Source organism: Simochromis diagramma, unplaced genomic scaffold (genome assembly GCF_900408965.1).
Source record: "Simochromis diagramma unplaced genomic scaffold, fSimDia1.1 OVJJ01000205.1, whole genome shotgun sequence".
NCBI classification, from domain to species: Eukaryota; Metazoa; Chordata; class Actinopteri; order Cichliformes; family Cichlidae; genus Simochromis; species Simochromis diagramma.
This window is the reverse complement of record NW_024386782.1, coordinates 8,065,841-8,085,539: the sequence shown is the minus strand read 5'-3', so window position 1 is coordinate 8,085,539 and position 19,699 is coordinate 8,065,841. Positions and strand designations below refer to the sequence as shown.

General features: G+C 37.6%; 1 protein-coding gene across 9 annotated transcripts in view; it reads right to left on the bottom strand.

Moving 5' to 3' along the window:
- Window positions 1-18,815, bottom strand: part of LOC120726725 (coiled-coil domain-containing protein 178) — a 28,911-nt gene extending 10,096 nt beyond the window's left edge. For 2 of the 9 annotated variants that reach the window (XR_005694378.1, XR_005694379.1), the window contains exons 1-19: window positions 18,615-18,811; window positions 18,178-18,302; window positions 14,854-14,990; window positions 14,701-14,744; window positions 14,532-14,611; window positions 14,233-14,451; window positions 13,883-14,103; window positions 12,842-12,984; window positions 12,017-12,170; window positions 11,825-11,920; window positions 10,997-11,133; window positions 10,706-10,889; window positions 10,554-10,616; window positions 10,290-10,418; window positions 10,093-10,206; window positions 9,785-9,930; window positions 9,444-9,603; window positions 6,965-7,070; window positions 876-1,010 (exon numbers count right to left, since the gene is read on the bottom strand). Coding sequence is in view for 7 of the 9 variants with exons in the window: in XM_040020585.1 (XP_039876519.1) it covers window positions 876-1,010; window positions 6,921-7,070; window positions 9,444-9,603; window positions 9,785-9,930; window positions 10,093-10,206; window positions 10,290-10,418; window positions 10,554-10,616; window positions 10,706-10,889; window positions 10,997-11,133; window positions 11,825-11,920; window positions 12,017-12,170; window positions 12,842-12,984; window positions 13,883-14,103; window positions 14,233-14,451; window positions 14,532-14,611; window positions 14,701-14,744; window positions 14,854-14,990; window positions 18,178-18,235 (2,370 nt within the window). In the remaining 2 variants the exon portion in view is untranslated. Of the gene's footprint in view, window positions 1-875; window positions 1,011-6,920; window positions 7,071-9,443; window positions 9,604-9,784; window positions 9,931-10,092; window positions 10,207-10,289; window positions 10,419-10,553; window positions 10,617-10,705; window positions 10,890-10,996; window positions 11,134-11,824; window positions 11,921-12,016; window positions 12,171-12,841; window positions 12,985-13,882; window positions 14,104-14,232; window positions 14,452-14,531; window positions 14,612-14,700; window positions 14,745-14,853; window positions 14,991-16,987; window positions 17,122-17,543; window positions 17,717-18,177; window positions 18,303-18,471; window positions 18,585-18,614 lie in introns of those variants that run through there. The other 7 variants (XM_040020623.1, XM_040020585.1, XM_040020605.1 and 4 more) reach the window with 7 other exon arrangements.
- Between the last annotated feature and the right edge of the window lie 884 nt (window positions 18,816-19,699).

Below are 19,699 nucleotides of genomic sequence, written 5' to 3'. Positions count from 1 at the left end.
CAAAATAAGAATTTTACACAAAAACAACAGCTTGCAACTGCCAAATATGGCTGTCGAGGGATTTAGGATATCCTACTGCCTAAGTAAAAAGGAAGTGAAAAAGTGGAAGTAGTTCATACTATGGTTGCATGCCACCTGGCTCTGCAGTAATACTGGACAGGACATTTCATAAAGATTCATCACTGTCCCTCTGTCCGCTTTGACCTCATCGCACATCACAGCACAGATTAGACACCGATTATCCTCTAATTGAAGATCCTTACTTTTCAACCTTGCAGAATATGCTCCAACTCTTCTGCGAGACAGACAGAAGGTTATACTATTCACAAAAAAAGCTGTACGGCATGGACATCTTCCATGTGTTGTAATGAACTCTGAATTAGATGCAAAGTGTAAAAAAAGAAAAGGAAAGAAAAAACAAAAACGGGCTCGAATCTTAATGCAATGTGACAACACATATATACAGACAAAAAAAGAGAGGCAGAGCTAGCCTTAGACACAGGGTCACCCAGAAGGCACCGTAGCACACGCACATCATCCATCACATCAGTCTGTGATCTGATAAGTAAATGTACAGACTGCATTGTAAGAGTGGTGTCTTAAACTCCGCCATAGCAGTGACGCACAAAGCCTTGGTGGATGTTTGCCTGGCTGCTCTTGCTTGGCAAAGAAGACACAAGGCAACTGACTAGCCGGATGAGGCTCAAACAATGCCAAGCATAACATGGAGTTACTGTAGTATGCAAAAGAATATGCTGCCATCCGGTAGAATACCTAGACCGGGATGAAAGTTGAATAAAAGGATTTGCCATTTAAATGAATGGTGACAGTCGGTGCAGTTTTCCAGCCTGTTTTACATGTATATGTACAAATACCTGGGCTGTTTTTATTTTCCAGTCGGTCTCTTGAGAAAGAGCCTGGCACCGGTCCAGTTCAGCCTGGCTGTAGAGGCTGCGTTGTTTGAAGTATTTCACCAAAGCTTTGTGCATCCTCTTCTGCAACAAAGAGAGCTAGGGGGAGAGAAGGCAGAGAAAAGGAATTGGTAAGGCAGGAGAGGAAATTAATGGCAGTGTTCAAGAAGAATGATGGAGGGGAATAGAGAAAGCAGTCAATAGCCCATTCTGCAGTACACGGGCCTGACAGGAATTTCACAGTCTCTTGGTTTCTCTGCCCACTCGTGTGCACTCATCAGAATCCAGTCACATCTGGCTGCCAGGATGGGGGGTTAATTTTCTCTAAATGCTTCAGCAGTTTTGTTCTAGCCGAGGCAAACTCTGTGACTGCAAAGCTGATGAGTAAAATATTTCTACTTCACCCAGTTTAACTTTATACCAATCCCCTCAAGACATATTTTACACATACACACAGAGTCATGAACCCCCCACTGAAACCAGAAATTATTCCTAGTCTCTTGGAAAGACATGCTGCTTGCTTTATTATTTGAACACAGTTTCAAGCAAAGAGGTTTAAATTCTGATAGATGCCATTGCTTTTCTTCCCCCTCCATCTCTCTACTCTTCCTACAAAGCTTATCATTGCTTGGCAATGTGTTCCCCAGTGCATTGAAAACTAAAGCGAATTAGCTCAGTCATCAGCTCCTGAAGAAAAGACAATAACAAGAATGCTCTTTATGGTGTACCCTGTTAAAACCCAGGAGCTGAAAGCCTCTACATAAACAACGCTGTGCTTACATGTACAGTAGATTCAAAAGGATATTGATAACAGAGATGCTGGGACACGCTATAAGATGTTAATTAATCATGTATCTTTTAATATACAACTACAAATTAGGAATACTTGAATGTCTTTACACTTTTTCATGAGCATTCTAATGTAAATACATTTGACATGACGAAATTTCTGTCTTTAAAAGAAAAACTACCAACTCTAATATTAGATTAATTAAATGAGTCTTCATTAGTCAGTTAATAAATATAATTCACTTTTCATACCACATATGTGCTTTATTTTGTGTTGTGAGACTGACTGTAATAGTTAAAATCTAGAATATTTGTGCATCTGTACTGGTGTTAAAGCAATATGATTATTTAGCTCAGAAAGTTACACGTTTATATGCCTAATAATTTCTCCAATTTAGGCTTTAACCTGTCTTGATTGACAATGGCAATAAATTTAATGAATACAGACTCTTTTATTATTGTTATATTATTAATTCAATAATAAAAAAAGAAAGAATCAACATTACGCTAAAAGAACGGTGATCATTTAGTTAAGGAAAACAAATTCAATCCATAATTCATTACAAACAAAGGCCAGGTATAACTCTTAGGACAAAGTGCTCATCTAGGCAATGGCCCTGTAGTATTAAACGACTATAAATTATTAGGAATGTGTATATATATATATAAGTAAAATAAAATGGAATAGTAACTTATATTCCACTGCTGACTACTATTAAAGGCAGGTAGTTGTTACCAATTCACTCTATATACAGAAATAAGATTAACACTAAGTGCTTTGTCCAATGAAATATAGTAAAAAGCAGCTTATGAGCTTAATAATGATTATAAACCTGCATTTTACCATGTGACTCCGGAGGGGGGAAAGTCAAAATTACAATATTTTGCACTTTAACTTTCTTTGTTTTAGCTGTTTTTACATGTATGGCTTTGGATGGACAATGTCGTGGGGAATAACTTCATATTAGCTGTAATCTTTTATATTTGTCCGCATATCTCAGTACAGGGAGTGCAGAATTATTAGGCAAATGAGTATTTTGTCCACATCATCCTCTTCATGCATGTTGTCTTACTCCAAGCTGTATAGGCTCGAAAGCCTACTACCAATTAAGCATATTAGGTGATGTGCATCTCTGTAATGAGAAGGGGTGTGGTCTAATGACACCAACACCCTATATCAGGTGTGCATAATTATTAGGCAACGTCCTTTCCTTTGGCAAAATGGGTCAAAAGAAGGACTTGACAGGCCCAGAAAAGTCAAAAATAGTGAGATATCTTGCAGAGGGATGCAGCAGTCTCAAAATTGCAAAGCTTCTGAAGCGTGATCATCGACCAATCAAGCGTTTCATTCAAAATAGTCAACAGGGTCGCAAGAAGCGTGGGGAAAAACCAAGGCGCAAAATAACTGCCCATAAACTGAGAAAAGTCAAGCGTGCAGCTGCCAAGATGCCACTTGCCACCAGTTTGGCCATATTTCAGAGCTGCAACATCACTGGAGTGCCCAAAAGCACAAGGTGTGCAATACTCAGAGACATGGCCAAGGTAAGAAAGGCTGAAAGACGACCACCACTGAACAAGACACACAAGCTGAAACGTCAAGACTGGGCCAAGAAATATCTCAAGACTGGTTTTTCTAAGGTTTTATGGACTGATGAAATGAGAGTGAGTCTTGATGGGCCAGATGGATGGGCCCGTGGCTGGATTGGTAAAGGGCAGAGAGCTCCAGTCCGACTCAGACGCCAGCAAGGTGGAGGTGGAGTACTGGTTTGGGCTGGTATCATCAAAGATGAGCTTGTGGGGCCTTTTCGGGTTGAGGATGGAGTCAAGCTCAACTCCCAGTCCTACTGCCAGTTTCTGGAAGACACCGTCTTCAAGCAGTGGTACAGGAAGAAGTCTGCATCCTTCAAGAAAAACATGATTTTCATGCAGGACAATGCTCCATCACACGCGTCCAAGTACTCCACAGCGTGGCTGGCAAGAAAGGGTATAAAAGAAGAAAAACTAATGACATGGCCACCTTGTTCACCTGATCTGAACCCCATTGAGAACCTGTGGTCCATCATCAAATGTGAGATTTACAAGGAGGGAAAACAGTACACCTCTCTGAACAGTGTCTGGGAGGCTGTGGTTGCTGCTGCACGCAATGTTGATGGTGAACAGATCAAAACACTGACAGAATCCATGGATGGCAGGCTTTTGAGTGTCCTTGCAAAGAAAGGTGGCTATATTGGTCGCTGATTTGTTTTTGTTTTATTTTTGAATGTCAGAAATGTATATTTGTGAATGTGGAGATGTTATATTGGTTTCACTGGTAAAAGTAAATAATTGAAATGGGTATATATTTGTTTTTTGTTAAGTTGCCTAATAATTATGCACAGTAATAGTCACCTGCACACACAGATATCCCCCTAAAACAGCTAAAACTAAAAACAAACTAAAAACTACTTCCAAAAACATTCAGCTTTGATATTGATGAGTTTTTTGGGTTCATTGAGAACATGGTTGTTGTTCAATAATAAAATTATTCCTCAAAACTACAGCTTGCCTAATAATTCTGCACTCCCTGTATATTAAGACATGTTCTGCTATGTAGCAGCTGTCCTGAACACCAAGTGAAGATTGTTTTAGGTTTGCCACTTGAACTACTTCAAGTGATGCCTACTGTCAGCATTATACTGCTAGATCCCAAAATGTTTGGATAGTGGCACAATTTTCACTATTTTGCCCAAATACACCACCACAGTAGACTAAAAATGACACAATAAAACACAGACTCTAAGCTTTAATTCAAGGTTCAAGTTCTACCTTAAAGGCTGAGAAATGTCCTTTTTTATATATATATAGTCCCATATTTTAAGGGCTTAATGCTATTTAACAAATCAACATAAATACATTTTGGTTTCAATAATTGTTAATAACATTTATCTCCTTTGGTATGAATTAACTGCCTGAACTCTGACTTTTTTCTTTTCTTTCTTTTTTTTTTTTGCCAGGCTTCAAATTTTTACTTTGTTTTCAGGGAGTGACATGCAGCTCCACAAAGTAGAGGTAAAGTGAGTTACCTTCAGAAGCTGCTAGGCTGCTTTCTTAGTATACTTTGGATCACTGTCTGTCTCTACTGTGAAGCACTGTAAAGCCAGCTCTGCAGTACTTGGCTAAATCTGAGGGGGATTTAGCTCTGTCCACTTTAGAATGAATCCAGATACTTTTAGTTTCAGTGACGTCATCAGCAAACACTGGTGACCCAGTGCTACTAGAAATCGTGCATGCACATATGTCACACGGCCTCCAGTGTGTTTTACAGGTGATATTTTATGACTGGATCACAAACTATCCCAAGCATTCCATTACAATATTCTGGTACAGGTTAATCTTGGTTTCATCTGTCCAGTGAATGTTGCTGCAGAACTGCTCTGGCTTTTATTTATTTATTTTGGCTAAGTATAATATAGCCTTTTGTGTTCTTGAGGCTGATTAATAGCTTTCACCTTGTGGTGAACAGTCTTTATTTGCCCTTGCCCTTCTCTTTATGGTAGACTTGGATAACTATATAACTACCTCCTGATAAATGTTCTTCTGTTGTTTTTCTTCGTTCATTTTTTCCTAAACAGTATTTTCTTTTCCTCAGAATTTACCAAACCGGTTTATCTGGCCAATCTCAGTTTTCTCAGTATCACTGTGATCAATTTATTTTGCAGCCTAAGAGTGAGCTGTTTTACTTGTACTCAGAGACAAACAGACCTTTGACTGCATATTGTTGCTTCACAGGCTACCCAAAACCTTTATCTGCTTAATTTGTGAAAAAATAACCAAAGAATATTGCATATCTATTCAATTACTTTAAAAGTACTGAAAGGTGAAGCTTGGTATATAAATTCCTCCATGACAGTTAAAGTAGTATTTATGCTTAGGGTTTGAAGATGATAAAAAAAACTGTGTCACTGCCCACAGTTTCCATACCTAACTATATTTCAGTGATACCTTAGAGATGAGTTTCACTGTGCCCCTCAGTTAAATTTAATAAAAGAGATTATGGACTCTGAAAAACACAAATGACTGGCATCTCACTCACTTGCACTAATGTACTGATCTCTCAAATGATCCTGACAATGTTAAATGCATTTACCTTGTTGCCTCCAGTTATAAACAAATCAATTAAGAGCACTCACATTGTGTAACATATGTACTAACTGGGACACAATATGCAAGCATTATACAGATAATTGGAAATTTAAAACAGGAAGGAAATGCATTTGAATGTGTCTGTATAAATCAGATTAAATGATTAAATGTGTTAGGCCGACATCTACATTTCAGAAACATTGCTGATTATGAGCTTGTTATACCAAAATAATAAAAAAGAAAAACAACTAAATTTAGCCATAAAACACTAGCCGAGAGGCTGCTGTTGTACAAGTGTGGAGTTGAAACAAACAAAAATGGTGAAGGCTGAATCCGGAGTAAAAGAAAATCAGGCTTTGATCATGAGCGTGGAAAATCCTGTCCACAGGATTTTATTTTTGCATGCATTTTTCACTTGATAACATTCATGCAGTTAGATGAGGAATTGCTCAAGTAAAGGTATTAGTCATTTTTGGAACAAATAATATGTATTTTTTCATTGCAGGAACAGTGTGGCTTCTTCCTGGTGTTATGCTTGTCATGTGTAATTCTATTCTAGTTAAATAGTGTCAAAATCTATAAAGATTAAACAGTAAAATGCTGCTGAGTTGTCTCCCTCAACTAGTCAGACCTCCAGTGCTATTTTAGCACTGTCTGATCCTGACCCGTGTTTGCTGCTGATCCTTCACCAATTACTGCGGTGTGCAGGGCAAATTTGTAACACGACGATGATAAGATTTTTCACCTCTGGCCACCTTACAAAACTATAATCAGGGAAATGTTGAAGTTATAGTATTTACATGTACCATCAACCTCTTGCTTTACTCCCCTTGCTGGAAAAACTATCATTACATTATGTCACATCCATCATCCTCCTCCACTCGAGTTATCTCATTATTAGACTGCTGCAGTAACCTCCTTACTGGTTGCCAAACTAAAACCTTAAAATGACTGCCTATATGCAAAGAAGTGGTGTCTGGTGCAAAGTAGGATACCACCAAATAAAACATGAAGGAACATAAGGCAAAGGTCTTAGGTCATGAAACAACAATAACAGAAGAAGGAGGGGAACAGATAGCAAGGTTATATAAAATGTACCTGTGTGTAGTAATGAAAAGATTTATGTGCGCTGTTTTTCTCACTCAGTGCAGACACGGACTCCTGTTTGGCCTCCATGAGAATCTTCCTAAGGTCTTCATACCGGCTTGCCAGCTGTGTGTTTTCCTTTAGCGCAATTTTAAGTGCTTCCTGAAAGAGCATGAGCAAAAAAGTTCAGGATCAAATATTAAGTGTTTACAGTAACTATGAAATAGTTCCCCCCAAAATTAGCATACAGTATACTGCAGACCAGTATTATAACTACTGTGACATACCTGCACTACATCCTCAACATTTTGCCATCTAAAACATTGATTCAGATTAAGTGTGTCAGTATTGGATACTTGCCCAATACTAGTTTCTTTGTTTGTTTGTTTTCTTAAGTCTGCATACCTTACTCCAGTGGGAGTCAGGAATTATTTTGATGTAACAACTTAACCACAGATTATAGTGAAACTAACCAATAAAACTTTAGCAGTTACATAGTGGGTGATACTTATACTGACTCATAAGGGTGGTATCAACACCGACACCAATATGGTGTTTCACCTCCAACTGTTGACAGTAATTTACAAAAATGCAAAGTATCGGTAGGGCTAATTCATCAGATTGCTTGTAGGAGAACTGGCAGCATCATTACATATACAAAATAGATACTGAATAATTACACTGATTCTTGTTTAAGAGACTCTCACAGCTCTACAGAAAAAAAAGATTATATATAGATATAGTGAAGCAAGATATAATATAGAGCACTTTGAGTGCTGTACAGTAAGCCCCTGCTGACCATTTAGAAGCTGCACCACTGACCTGCTTCGTGTGTGTGTGTATATAGTACGATAGGCAGTTTGTAATTGTGTTGTTAAATAAGGCGACATAAACAGTGGCCATACAGCGCCGTACGCTTTTCTGGGAAATCAAGCAAATAAATCACAGTGAGGATGCGTCTCTCTGCATGTCCCTTTTTCATTTGAACAATGTTTCCTGAGTACTGGATAAGGGTGTGAATATCTCAACTCTACCTGCAGACATAATGAAGTGTGTCTCTGCAGTAAAACAGAACAGCACTAAAGTGATGAGTTTAACCCAGCAGAAAGAGGGGCTGTAAACATGACAAATGCCTGCTATTGATTTCAGGTTTAATTACTCCATGCAGCACTGACAAAGCCCATCTGATGCTGTTGTGAAGTGTAAATGGAACAAATTACACTTCATTGCCCATAAGAAACTGATAGCGTCGGCAGTTTGCATTGTTTACTTTGTCCTCGACAGACGACAAGCCCTGATCAAATCAAAAAAATAGGTGCCTTCCATGTGTGTGCAGTGTGCTTTGAATAGAGATCACCACAGATTTCTAACCAGTTAACCTATTTCAGCTTGATGTACCCTGCGTGTGCAACAACCACATACTCAAAAACGAACACATATGCTTCCAGCAGCTTTTAGTTATACTAACCTGCATCGGTTTCTGAAGAACAGGGGGGATGGGGTCACATATTTTTAAATAAAATCTCATTTATAAAGGTTTCTATCATTCTGCTTCATGCACTGTGATTTCTGAATGCACACGCGCCCCGTGATGTTTTGCCACTGTACACATTATGCATGTTTCATATTGGTCCCAATGATTAGTGACCAATTTCCTTAGAACCTCAGTCTTGTCTCTGATCTTTTTATTTAGTGAGAAGTATTGTTGTTATATCATCTTATTTTGTCAAGTGAAAAAGACTAAACCCTTTTTTGCATGACTAACTTTTATCTGGCTAATGGGAGTTGTGTCTATGAGGAAGACTTCTAATTCTTAAATTGTCTCACGCCAACAACTTCTTTAAAGTTGCTGCACTTGGATGCATGGCGGCTTAAGCTCCATTGCCTTTTCTTGTTTTGAACTAATGCATTCTTGATCACCGTTTAATGAAACTATATACCACATGGCGATTTCACATTAGATAAGCCATGTGAAACCCCCATCAGCAAAGAGGCTCTGGCTGGGGCTGATAATCCTGCAGATGAAAACCTTACAATAAATAGGGGTTTCTCTTACAAAGGAGTGTTCAAATGCTTGCCATTTTGTGCACAGCAGAGTCACATTTTATTTTCAGACATAAATATAGCAAGGTCCAGATTATATGCTTATTTGATGTAGTGAACTGTGGGCTTACATTCAAACTGCTCTTGAAAATGTTGGCCTACAGGTAACAAAAAAAGAACACCGCATCTCACCACGACATGCATCATCAAATTCGTCCAGACAAAAGACTATAACAACAGTGAGTTGTCATTTGCGGAAAAAGCACTTAAACGAGATTGACCGTGGCTTGTAATTTTAATTGCACACAGCTCTTTTCTCTGTATCTTAAGGGAAGTATTGTGACAAGCAATGTGCTGACACTAATCCATAAACAAATAAGCAATGAGATGTTTTTTACAGCTTGTCTCTGATTTCACAGTATTTGACACAAAAGTCATGTATTAACAGAGAGTTATTGAGAAAAACATTTTTCTTTTTTCTTTTTTTTTTACCTTGGTGTCTTCCATTTGCTTTTTTCTTGCTGTAACATGAGCGGTGTGTGTCTGCATGGATCGCTGTGTTCGTTGTTGGCAGTTATTAATATCAAACTGCAAGGTGCTCATAATGAGAGCAGCTGATTTGTTTCTGAACTCCAGCACATCAAAAACACTCCTGGAAGGAGAAATCAAACACATCAAATCACATAAAGCTTAATAATTGCAATAATTATGTTTTGTTTTTTTTTAAAGGTGGCACAATTTTTGAGCATTTAAGTCAAAGTACTAAGGAGGTTGTATATTAGCCTTTTTTCTTCCTTTCCTCACTCTAAGATATTACACCTAGCACAACTTACTGAAGTTCTGCTGTGACTTCTGGGATGTTTTCAGCTATTTTTTCCATTTTATCTGAAGCATCCCGGTATTCCTCACTTTTATTCATAAGGTCACTCATCCTTCCCACAGTGTCATCATATTTCTGTACAGCAGCACTGTGTAAATCCTGTAAACAAAGAGGTGCATGAATTTACAAAAAGTCTAAACCCTATTTTGTTGAAAGAAAGAGATTGTTTTGATACATAGCCATGACTAGCTTTGGCCTCAATGAGCTTTACAGAGTAAACCTGACTTAGCAACCTGCTTCATGCACCCTTGTCCTTCTTACCTGAGCAGCTTTCAGATGATCACATTGGAGGTCTTTCTCATTCTTAAGGTTGATTAATGTCTTCCTGTGTTCACATGAAATCCTTTCCAAATTGTCTATCATTTTTTTAATTTCCTATTTTAAAAAAAGAATAGTTACAAATGTACCTGCTTAAACTTTTGAAATGTTCCTCAACTACTATAAAGTTATTCTGCTACCTCCATTTTTGTCTCCAGGGCTTTTGTCACTGAGGATGCATCTTCAAATTCTTTCTGAAGTTGCTGATTCGTCAGCATTGATTTCCTTTGCTGTTGTTTAAGTTGTTCATCGAGATCTGCACACTGAGTCTGATGGAATAGAAACATGAAAGCCAGAATGTCATCACACTGACCTCAACAGGTGTAAACAACACCAGGAAATGGGAATGCACAAAGTCGATCAAACTGACTAAACTTTACTTCTGAAACACCTCATAAATATACCTTAAGTTGTTCCAGGGTAGTCCTCTGACCTGTCAGGTCTTTCCTCAGGTTTTCAATCTCTGTCTGTAGAGCACAGAAAGAGCATACAAAGAGGATGTGGTCTCACATTTTACACTGTAACCCATGAGCATTATACATATGTTGCCACTGACCCTGGCCCTCTCTTTCTCTGCGAAGGTTAGCTGCTCTTGTTCTTCGAGCTCAGCTTGAATGACACTGTGCCGGGATACAACTTGGGTCACTTCTTCCTCGGCCCTTTCCCACTTCTCGTCATTGTCACTGATTTTCTGGAGCATCTGTTTCCTCTCCTCACACATCTGCTTCACTCCTTTCTCGCTAACAAAAATCACCCAGTGAAGTAACGTCATACACACACGAGGACTACTGTACACAGTAATGATATTTATGAAAAGGTGATGCATGTTCTGGCTTTTCCATGGTACCTCTCCAAAATTTTTGTCTTGTAGTTTTCCACACTCTGTTCATACTGTATGTTTTCTTTACGGAGAGCTGCAAAAGTTTTGCGTTTTGATTCGAGTTGTTCTTCTATGCGGGAGACTTCTGCTTCCCCATTCAGTTTCTGTGGATAACATGGAAAGACGAACTTCATGGACCAGTGTTAACGCAAACTTATTTTATACTCATGGTTTTAAGTGAAATGTTCTTGATATTTGTTTCAATTGCAGAGAAAAAAAGGAGCACACTACTCATTTTTAATGGCAGAGTACAAAGCGACAAAGATTCTGGAAGAGTTTGTCTGAATGTGTTAAAGGAAACTGCTTTTCCTGCTTTTCTACTGGGAATATATAAGACGTATAACTCTGTAACAGTCATTGCTCATTGACTCTGAAGGATAATTACATTTATGGAAAAACATGCACATAACTTCTATAGGAATGGCTATAAAGTAGCTGGTGGCTTTTTTTTAGGTTTGGTGATACTAGCTTATACTGTAAAAAGGAAAATCATGCACCTTCCTTACTAGTAGAGCCTCAAAAGCTTGGGGAACTCAGAATTTTAACCGATTTCAAACTTCTTAGACTATAAACTTTGCACTGTCCATTTTCTTCCACTTGCACTGATTTCAGTTTTTAGATTCATTTTTTTATGCTAGGGTTTGGGGACAACGCAGATAATTCTGTGGCTAACACTGCATACAGTCTTACCAAGTGAGCCATTATGACAAACATAGGTAGCAATAGGGCCTCTTAAATGATGAGGAGATGTGCAGAGTATTCGTGACTTTGTAACATTTTTGTGGTTCTACTTACAGTTTTCGCAATATCTTCTTGCAGGGAAATTAGTTTTTCTTGTAACTTCTTATTCGTATGTATTTCACCCTCAATTTGAACATTTAACTGTGCAATCTATAAAAAAGGTTCAACAAACAACAGGGGGAAAAACATTAATATCATTACTCCTAAGTGCTAATAATTAGTATAAATATGGACTGTGTGACTTACTGTGTCGGTTTCAGTTTTCTCTAGCTCCATCATCTCAGGGATACACTGAGTTATAAGTGCACACTTCTCTTCTGCAAGAGCAATGGTCTTTTCAGCATCCTTTATTTCATCATGTAGACCATCATCCATCATCTTCAACTGATTTAAACTTTCCCTGGAAAAAAAATAAAACACAATTTTGTCTAGGAATATGCCCTCATTCAAAAAATCAGTTATATATAATTCTATATATGTGTATAAGTATTATATAATTATTTTAGTGTATCAGGACATCAATATTATTTTCCCATAATAAAAAGAAAAGAATTTATATATGTACAAAACAAAGATGAACCTAGAATAACCACAAGGTTCAAAATATGTTTAGCTATATGACATTAAGGCAAATGAAAAGAATATATCTGGATATGAAATTTTTTTTAAACATGGCTAAAAATGAATGCACGAACAATATGTTGTCGTACCTGAAGAGTTTAAACTCAGTGTAAAGATATTTTAGCCTCAAACCGAAGGTATTTTTTTAAATATTTATATATTATTTATAGTCATTTAAATATTTAGCTGGAAAGTTTGGTATCATCAGCAAATAGCCCTGGGAGAAAACATTTAGGACCAAACAGAAGCCTGGGGTATCCCATAAAGTATTCTCAACTTCTCAGACAGACGCCCATAATAAACATTTAAAAAAAAAAAAAAAATCATAGAAAGATAATTACATTCAATGAAAAAGGTTAAAACTACAAGAATAAAAGTGACTTTGAAAGGAAGACTTTTAATTGAAGATCTATTCTAATGTGTTTCTAGTGTGTTTCAGTGGATACTCACAGTTTTTTTGCCAGAGTATTCTTCAGTGCCAGTAGCTCTTGGTCTGCTGATATCTTCTCTTTTTTAGCAGCCAGCTCCATGTTTTTAAACCTATTCTGGGCTAACAGGAGATCATGCTGTATTTTTGAGCGAACGTCATTAGCCTAAAGAAGAGCGTGAGTCATGGGATTAGTATTTTTCAGAAATATGTTTCATGATGAATTTCACACATTTATATACAATAAAAGAAAACATGAAACTGTTATGAAATCATACTGTGAGTCTTTTACCAACAGGATCCACTGCTAAAAGCCTGACTGCACGCTTAGAAGGGCTTTTACATATTGAAACTTTTTGTCATCCAATCATTTCCTTTCTGCACAAAGTAAAAGCACATCTGCACATAAGCACTAGGCTTTAAGCACAGATTAGGTTGAATTTGGTCGCACTGTTTAATTCAATCATAAACTATAGAAAGTGGCAAGTGGAAAATGTAAATGAACACGATTCACTCTTTGAGGATCATGAATATCACTAACAAATTAAAATTTCATTTTATATAGAAAGTGGATAAATACATCAACAAGCATGCAACCCAGAGCGTTTCCCTATTTGTGAATCACAAATAGAAATACAGAAGAACTCACAGGCTACTGAAAGTGAGCTACAAAAACTAGAATCATGGTGCAACTTTTTAGGTTTTACATGAACACCCAGAATATGACAAGTGCTCTTATACTGTAGTAGTCAAAATGAATGAAAAAAACTTTACCCTTCCACACCTGTAAACTACAGTTGCAAACCCAAGTTCCAGTGACTAAACACGATCAATAAAATCACCCAAAATGCAACTCAGTTGTTATTTTTCATTCTGAAGTGTAACATAAAAGCACATTAATCTTGCCTGGATTTTGTACTTTCACATATTTGTGCTGTGTTAACAACACATTTGTAGAATTCTTGGGAAAATAACTCCACGAATCTTAATCTTCTACCAATATTGCATATTGAAAATGTGCAGATGTTTGTTTGAAATTACAAATAAATCCTATTACAGCCTACCTCCGCTTGTTTAGCGTCGATCTCATTTACGAGGTCTTTCTGGAGGTCGATTTTTTCCTTCACAATTGGAACTTGTTTTTTGGCAAAACTGATGTCCTTGTGTAGGCGCTGATTCAACCCCTCGGTGTGTGACAGTTTCTCTCGGGCTTGGTCAAGTTTCTCTCTTTCCACTTTCAGCTGCCACTTTAATTCAGTGATATCTCTAATGCAAGCCTCGTGTTCTAAAAGTGTAATAGTCAAAAATTAATTAAAAAGCTTACTCAGTGAGTTTAAGAAGAAAAAGAAAATCGGCTACATCACAAGAAGCAGCAAGCAGTTCTATGAGGATGTGACACCTCATGGTCACTGACCTTTCTGCACAACATAAGCATGCTCTTTTTGCCCCCACAGTGAAATACTGTCCACTTTGCTCTCCAAAAACCTCTTCCTTTTTTTCTCTTTAAGCAGGGCTTCCTCTGCATGCTGCCGATCAGCCTCCAGCCGCTCAATCAGATACACAACCTCGCTGAGGACATCATTTATTTTCTTCAGTAGTGGAGATAATGGACAACTTTCTATGGAACAGAAAACTTATATTTCAACAACATAAACAATACAACAATAAATATGTAAAGTCAGATTCCCAAAGCTATCTAATCTACACGTTTACCTCTTGCACAAATTGCAAAGCCTTCAACATACAAATCTGTAGACATCACAGAGTCAGAATCTGAGTCTCTGGATTGAAATCTGACAAAACAAGTTGACCTCATGTCACATTTCATACTTCATTTCATTTCATATTTCATTTCATATTTAAAAATAATGAAATACTTCACCTTAAAGTTTTGCTGTATTTAGCTTGTGATTGATATCTTCCAGACTGCCACAAAATGAAAGGGAAAATGCATCTTTCAGTTTCTTTTAACACCTATCAGGATATTTTTGTTACAATCTCCCACCTGTTGGACCACTCGATGCCATTATTTTACCTGCTGACACCTGTTTTCCACTGTCATCTTCATCTCTTGGATATGGTAGATAATGCTGTTGACCCATGGTGAAGGACTGTTGAGCAAAGCACAGGTGCGACGTCTACCAGAGCAAACAGCTTGAAGATCTACTTGATCTTGAGACAGATAAAACAGCATACGGTCAGTAAAAGGCCAACCACATCTACAATCCATACACTATATATTAAATATTAAATAGCTACAACACAGTTTATCTCTTTTTCTTTATGAATAGACTCTGTTTATTTGAAGCAAACACTCGCTCAAATGAATTAATTAATTTTGGAAAAGTAATTAATAAAATGTATTTGGCTGTGAAAGCTGTTGTGTGCTTCTTTACTTGCACTTTGATTCTAGTTTTACAGACTGCAAAATACTGGGAGCATCAGTGAGAGAACAGAGAAGTCCTTTCAGTGTCTCAACACAAACCAAAGGGTGCAAATCTTGGTGGTGAAAGGACGCCATCTGGCTGTCACAAAGCGGTGCAGTTTACGAACCTGCACAAGTATTGAAGAAAGACTTTTGATAAGCTAGTTCAGATGAATAAAGACTAAAGTGATGCTGTTTTTAAAAATTAGACTGCACACTGCCTCTTAACATACAGCGTTACTACAAATTCATTCCAAACATACAGTAAATTCACTTGACTACACTATATGTAAAAATGGATCCTGGTGTCTATTACAACAGTACAGTGTAGGCTCGAATGTTTCTGTGACGCTGGGACTTAGTTTTAATCAGTGATTAATTAGCAGTCACAGAAAAAAAACGAGTTACACTTTCTAGGAAACATTCATTCATTTTTGGTATACTGTGCATAAGCGCAGCTAAGATTGAGTTGTAAATGTTTATATTCTTATTTATATCTTATTTTCTCCTGGCTGAGTTCAGTGCATCAGCAGAAGGCATTAGAAGACCAAAGAGTCAGTAAGATACCAAACTTTAACATTATCAAGTTAGTCTAGGATTATATGAAGAGACAATAGACAACAAGATGCCCTTAATTCAAAGAACTGTGGCACCAGTTCAACCCATTTTTAAAACAATATAACTGAAATAAAACAGTGACTGTGATGTCTGCTGCTTTGGTTTTCTGCACAGCCTTTTCCCTTTACTTTTCCTTTACATCTCCACAGAAGTCCAAATTCACTTCCAATTCCAGACTGTCCCAGTTTAGTTCACAATTATTTACTTATTTTTAATCTGAAAAAACATTTCAAAGAAATCTGCTTAAATAAAAGTGAAAGTTTCTTTTCTTTTTTAAGCCTATAGAATACACTATTCTTTCAGAGTCTGTGAGTATTTGTATTAAATAATCTTGATCTCAGTAAAGGCCAACTGGGTGCAACCTGTGTGTTGTATTAAAGGCAGTCATCCTATTTACTGCACTTTGAAGTGAAAAGTATTTGTTGCCTTTTTTGAAAGCACGCTCTCTTTACTTTTAAAACCTAAAGCATTTTCTCAGTACAAAACATTTTTCATGACCACAACAACTGATTTACTGCCCAAGGCTCTTTGACTCTGTAATTATGCAACAATGAGCACATGTTATTCAGTCAAACTTTATTTATATACCGCCAGTTCATAGCAACAGTTGTGTAAAATGGCTTTAGAGCCAATTAGAGTGATCAGATGATCCCCTATCAGCAAGCACTTGGTGACAGGGGGGAGTAAGAACTCGCTTTTAACAGGATGAGATTTCAAGGATAACCATTCTCAGGAAGATGCTGTGACCAGTCAGTGAGTAAAGAGTGGAAAGAGAAGAAGGGGAAAAGGGGAGTACAGTGATGCCATGGACAAAAACTCACAGGGTCCCACTTTTGGGGGGGGGGGGGGGGGGAGTTAAAATCTCCACTGGTTGGTCTCATCCATTAGTTTGTATGACTTAGGTCAAGTCTGAGCAGACCAAGACATCTTCTGAGCTCTCCTTGATCTGAGAGAACCTGTTAAATCTTTTCTTCTTAGCCTTTAATTTTTTTTTAATGTTAGTAAAGATCAAACAGGAAAGTAGGGTTGAGAGCAAGGGGGAGTGGTGCAGGGCAGACTTAAACCCAGGCCCCTGCAGGCTTTTAGCATGTGGGTCACCCAGTCAAACAGGTGAGCTATAGCAGACCTTTTCTTGTTAACCTTCGGGGCACACAAGCACCAATGTAGGCTGAAAGTCATAGCTGGATTGTGGTTCCAGTCCTTTAGATGTGATAAACAGGTGAAGCCCATATGCAACAACAAATGCCCCCAGGGTTTTTCCTATGTATAAAGAGAAAATTGGCTTCAGTCAGGTTGTATGGTGTAGAGAAGACCCAAAAGCATGATGTAAGACCCAGTGAAAAGGCAAACCTTCAATAGTAATCAAAAATAATGATAATGATAATAATAACAATGAGGAGTGAGGGGGAAAACAATAGAACACAGAGAGCGAATAAACACATTACAAAGACAAGGGTCTAATCAAAACAAGAACCAAAATCTCAATAAATACTAAACAAGAATCCAAAGCACAACAAAGCCAAACCCTGACAGTATTAGCTGTCCACCAGAGGAAATATTTTTTTAATTGGGGTTTAATTTAGTCAAGCATAAAATACATTTTTGTTATTAAAAGCCAAAAACAGCAAGAAAATCCAAAGACGTCTATTAAGTAAGGTAACACGGACACTGACCAACCTTACCTATGCTTCACAGGAGAAAGTGTATGCCCTCGAGGGGTTTGCAAGTCGTCTCAACAACAAAAAGACTGAGACAGTGACATCTGCAACCTTTTCCACGTGACTGAGACCAGTTATCTTATCATGATGCTTCCAGAACAGCTTCTGAGTGAAGTAGCTCAGACTAAGTAAAGAGACTGGGGGGAAAAAGGGAAAAACTAAAAAGAAGACCATCTGCTGCTGAACAGCTGAGATGAATAATACACTCTGAAGTTGGGTAGGAAGGTGCTAAGGCAATATGTCAGTGGTGGGCTGAATTAGCTCTAAATCATACTGGCAGGGTGTATTATAGCCACAGAGGAGGCCCATGTGAGCCTCACTTGCAGTGCCATTTTTGCCAATGATGTTAGATAGTGACATTTCTTCAACATCATTAAATATCATTACATTTACACAGCATTTTAATAGCTCTGAGTGGTGCAGATGCTTAAGCACTGCCTGGAAGACTGCCTAACACATAACAAGCCTCTACATTTAAACAAGGTGTTAGCGTAAAAAAAACACATCCACAACGTTATTAATTTAGACTGCTTGTTGTAACAGAGAATGTGTAGAGTTAAAGTGGATTTATTTGCAGGTGCATCGCTTCTCTTCTCACCTTGTTGACTTGGTCGTCCTTCCCTGGATGGGAATCTGAGGGGTTCCACGTCCGGCATTGCTGCAACTTTCCCAAAATGTATTAAAAAGAACACATCGCTGACTCTAAAGCAACTTTTCAGCGCACTGTAAAAGCGGGAGAGACATCAGTTAACCTTCATTGTCTAATCTAAACCTGGATCTTTAGCTCCAAAAAACAAAAAAATATAATTGGTAGCTAAATATTTCTGTTATAATAGATTTAATTCCTGTCGTTGAACTTTGGGTCAAAGTTGCGCTAACTGCAAGTTGATACCTTCACTCATCCCCGGATGCCGCTCTTTTAGCTAACGTTAAGTTAACGTTTAATTAACTGAGCTAATGACAAATTAATGAGCTAGGGGAGGTCGTTGTCATGGCACAAAGTGAAAGCGGAAAAATGAATGGCTATCAACTTACTTGTATTAATACGCTTCTGGCTGGCAGCCATCAGAGAACTGTCTTAAACTGTGATACTGCTCTTCTGAATTAAACACCTCGCAGCTGACCAGCAACAAATACAACTTGCCCCTTCTTTAAAGTTTTCTTCGAATGAATCAACTAAAGTTGCTGTCAATCTTCTTCGAAGGTTGCTTAGCAACAAGGGGGCCTGTACGCTCGGGAAGGGCGAGTTACATTCAAGAGCAGCAGCTGTTTAGCTGCACGGGGAGGTCTCCTACGATTCATGTGAAATTAGGTACTTTTTTATTTTTTTAAAACACATTATTTTTCTCAAAGGTGGGATTAATTTAAAATTCAAATTGTATTTTTTATGTTTTTAGGCGATTATAGACACAGCAACCCTACTTCAGTAACCTATTTTCCAAGAATCCCACCGAAAGCGATACTTTTAAACACCACTCAGCAGCCATCTTGGAACGCACTTTGGAGAGTTATTTTGAAATTTCATATAAAATATGTGACCATTAAAACATAAGCCACTGAATTTATAAACTAACAGGCAAATCTGTTTTAAAAGAAACTGTTCAAAGATGATATCAAATCTGATAACGTTTGTTATGCCTGTGAAGCCATGTGAACGTCTGTATGTAATATTGTACTATATAAAAGTAAAACTGAAACGCACTGAATTAGCATCACTGCTGCTATGCTGTTACCATATCATGTCTCTCTTAAAATGTGTTTGGTTGTTTTAACGATGAATAAACATTTTAGGACTTTCTAAAACTCTACACTTATGTTCAAAAATGTAATCTTTAACAGTGTAATATTTTATTGTTCTTTTTTTAAGCGGTTTTTTTTATTATTGTGTGTGTGTGTGTGTGTGTGTGTGTGTGGTAATGGCAGGGTAGTGTCTTTATTTAGGTTTTCCTTTTGTTAATATTTTATAATGAGGTTTTCGTTATGATTCCCTGAATAGCTCACAATCTTCTTCCATTTACATTTAAAGAAATTTAACATAAAAGCGCATATAAACATTAAAAACTAGAGTGCGACACAATCAGAACAACTGAAAAGATAAACGCTAAAGTAAACAACAAACA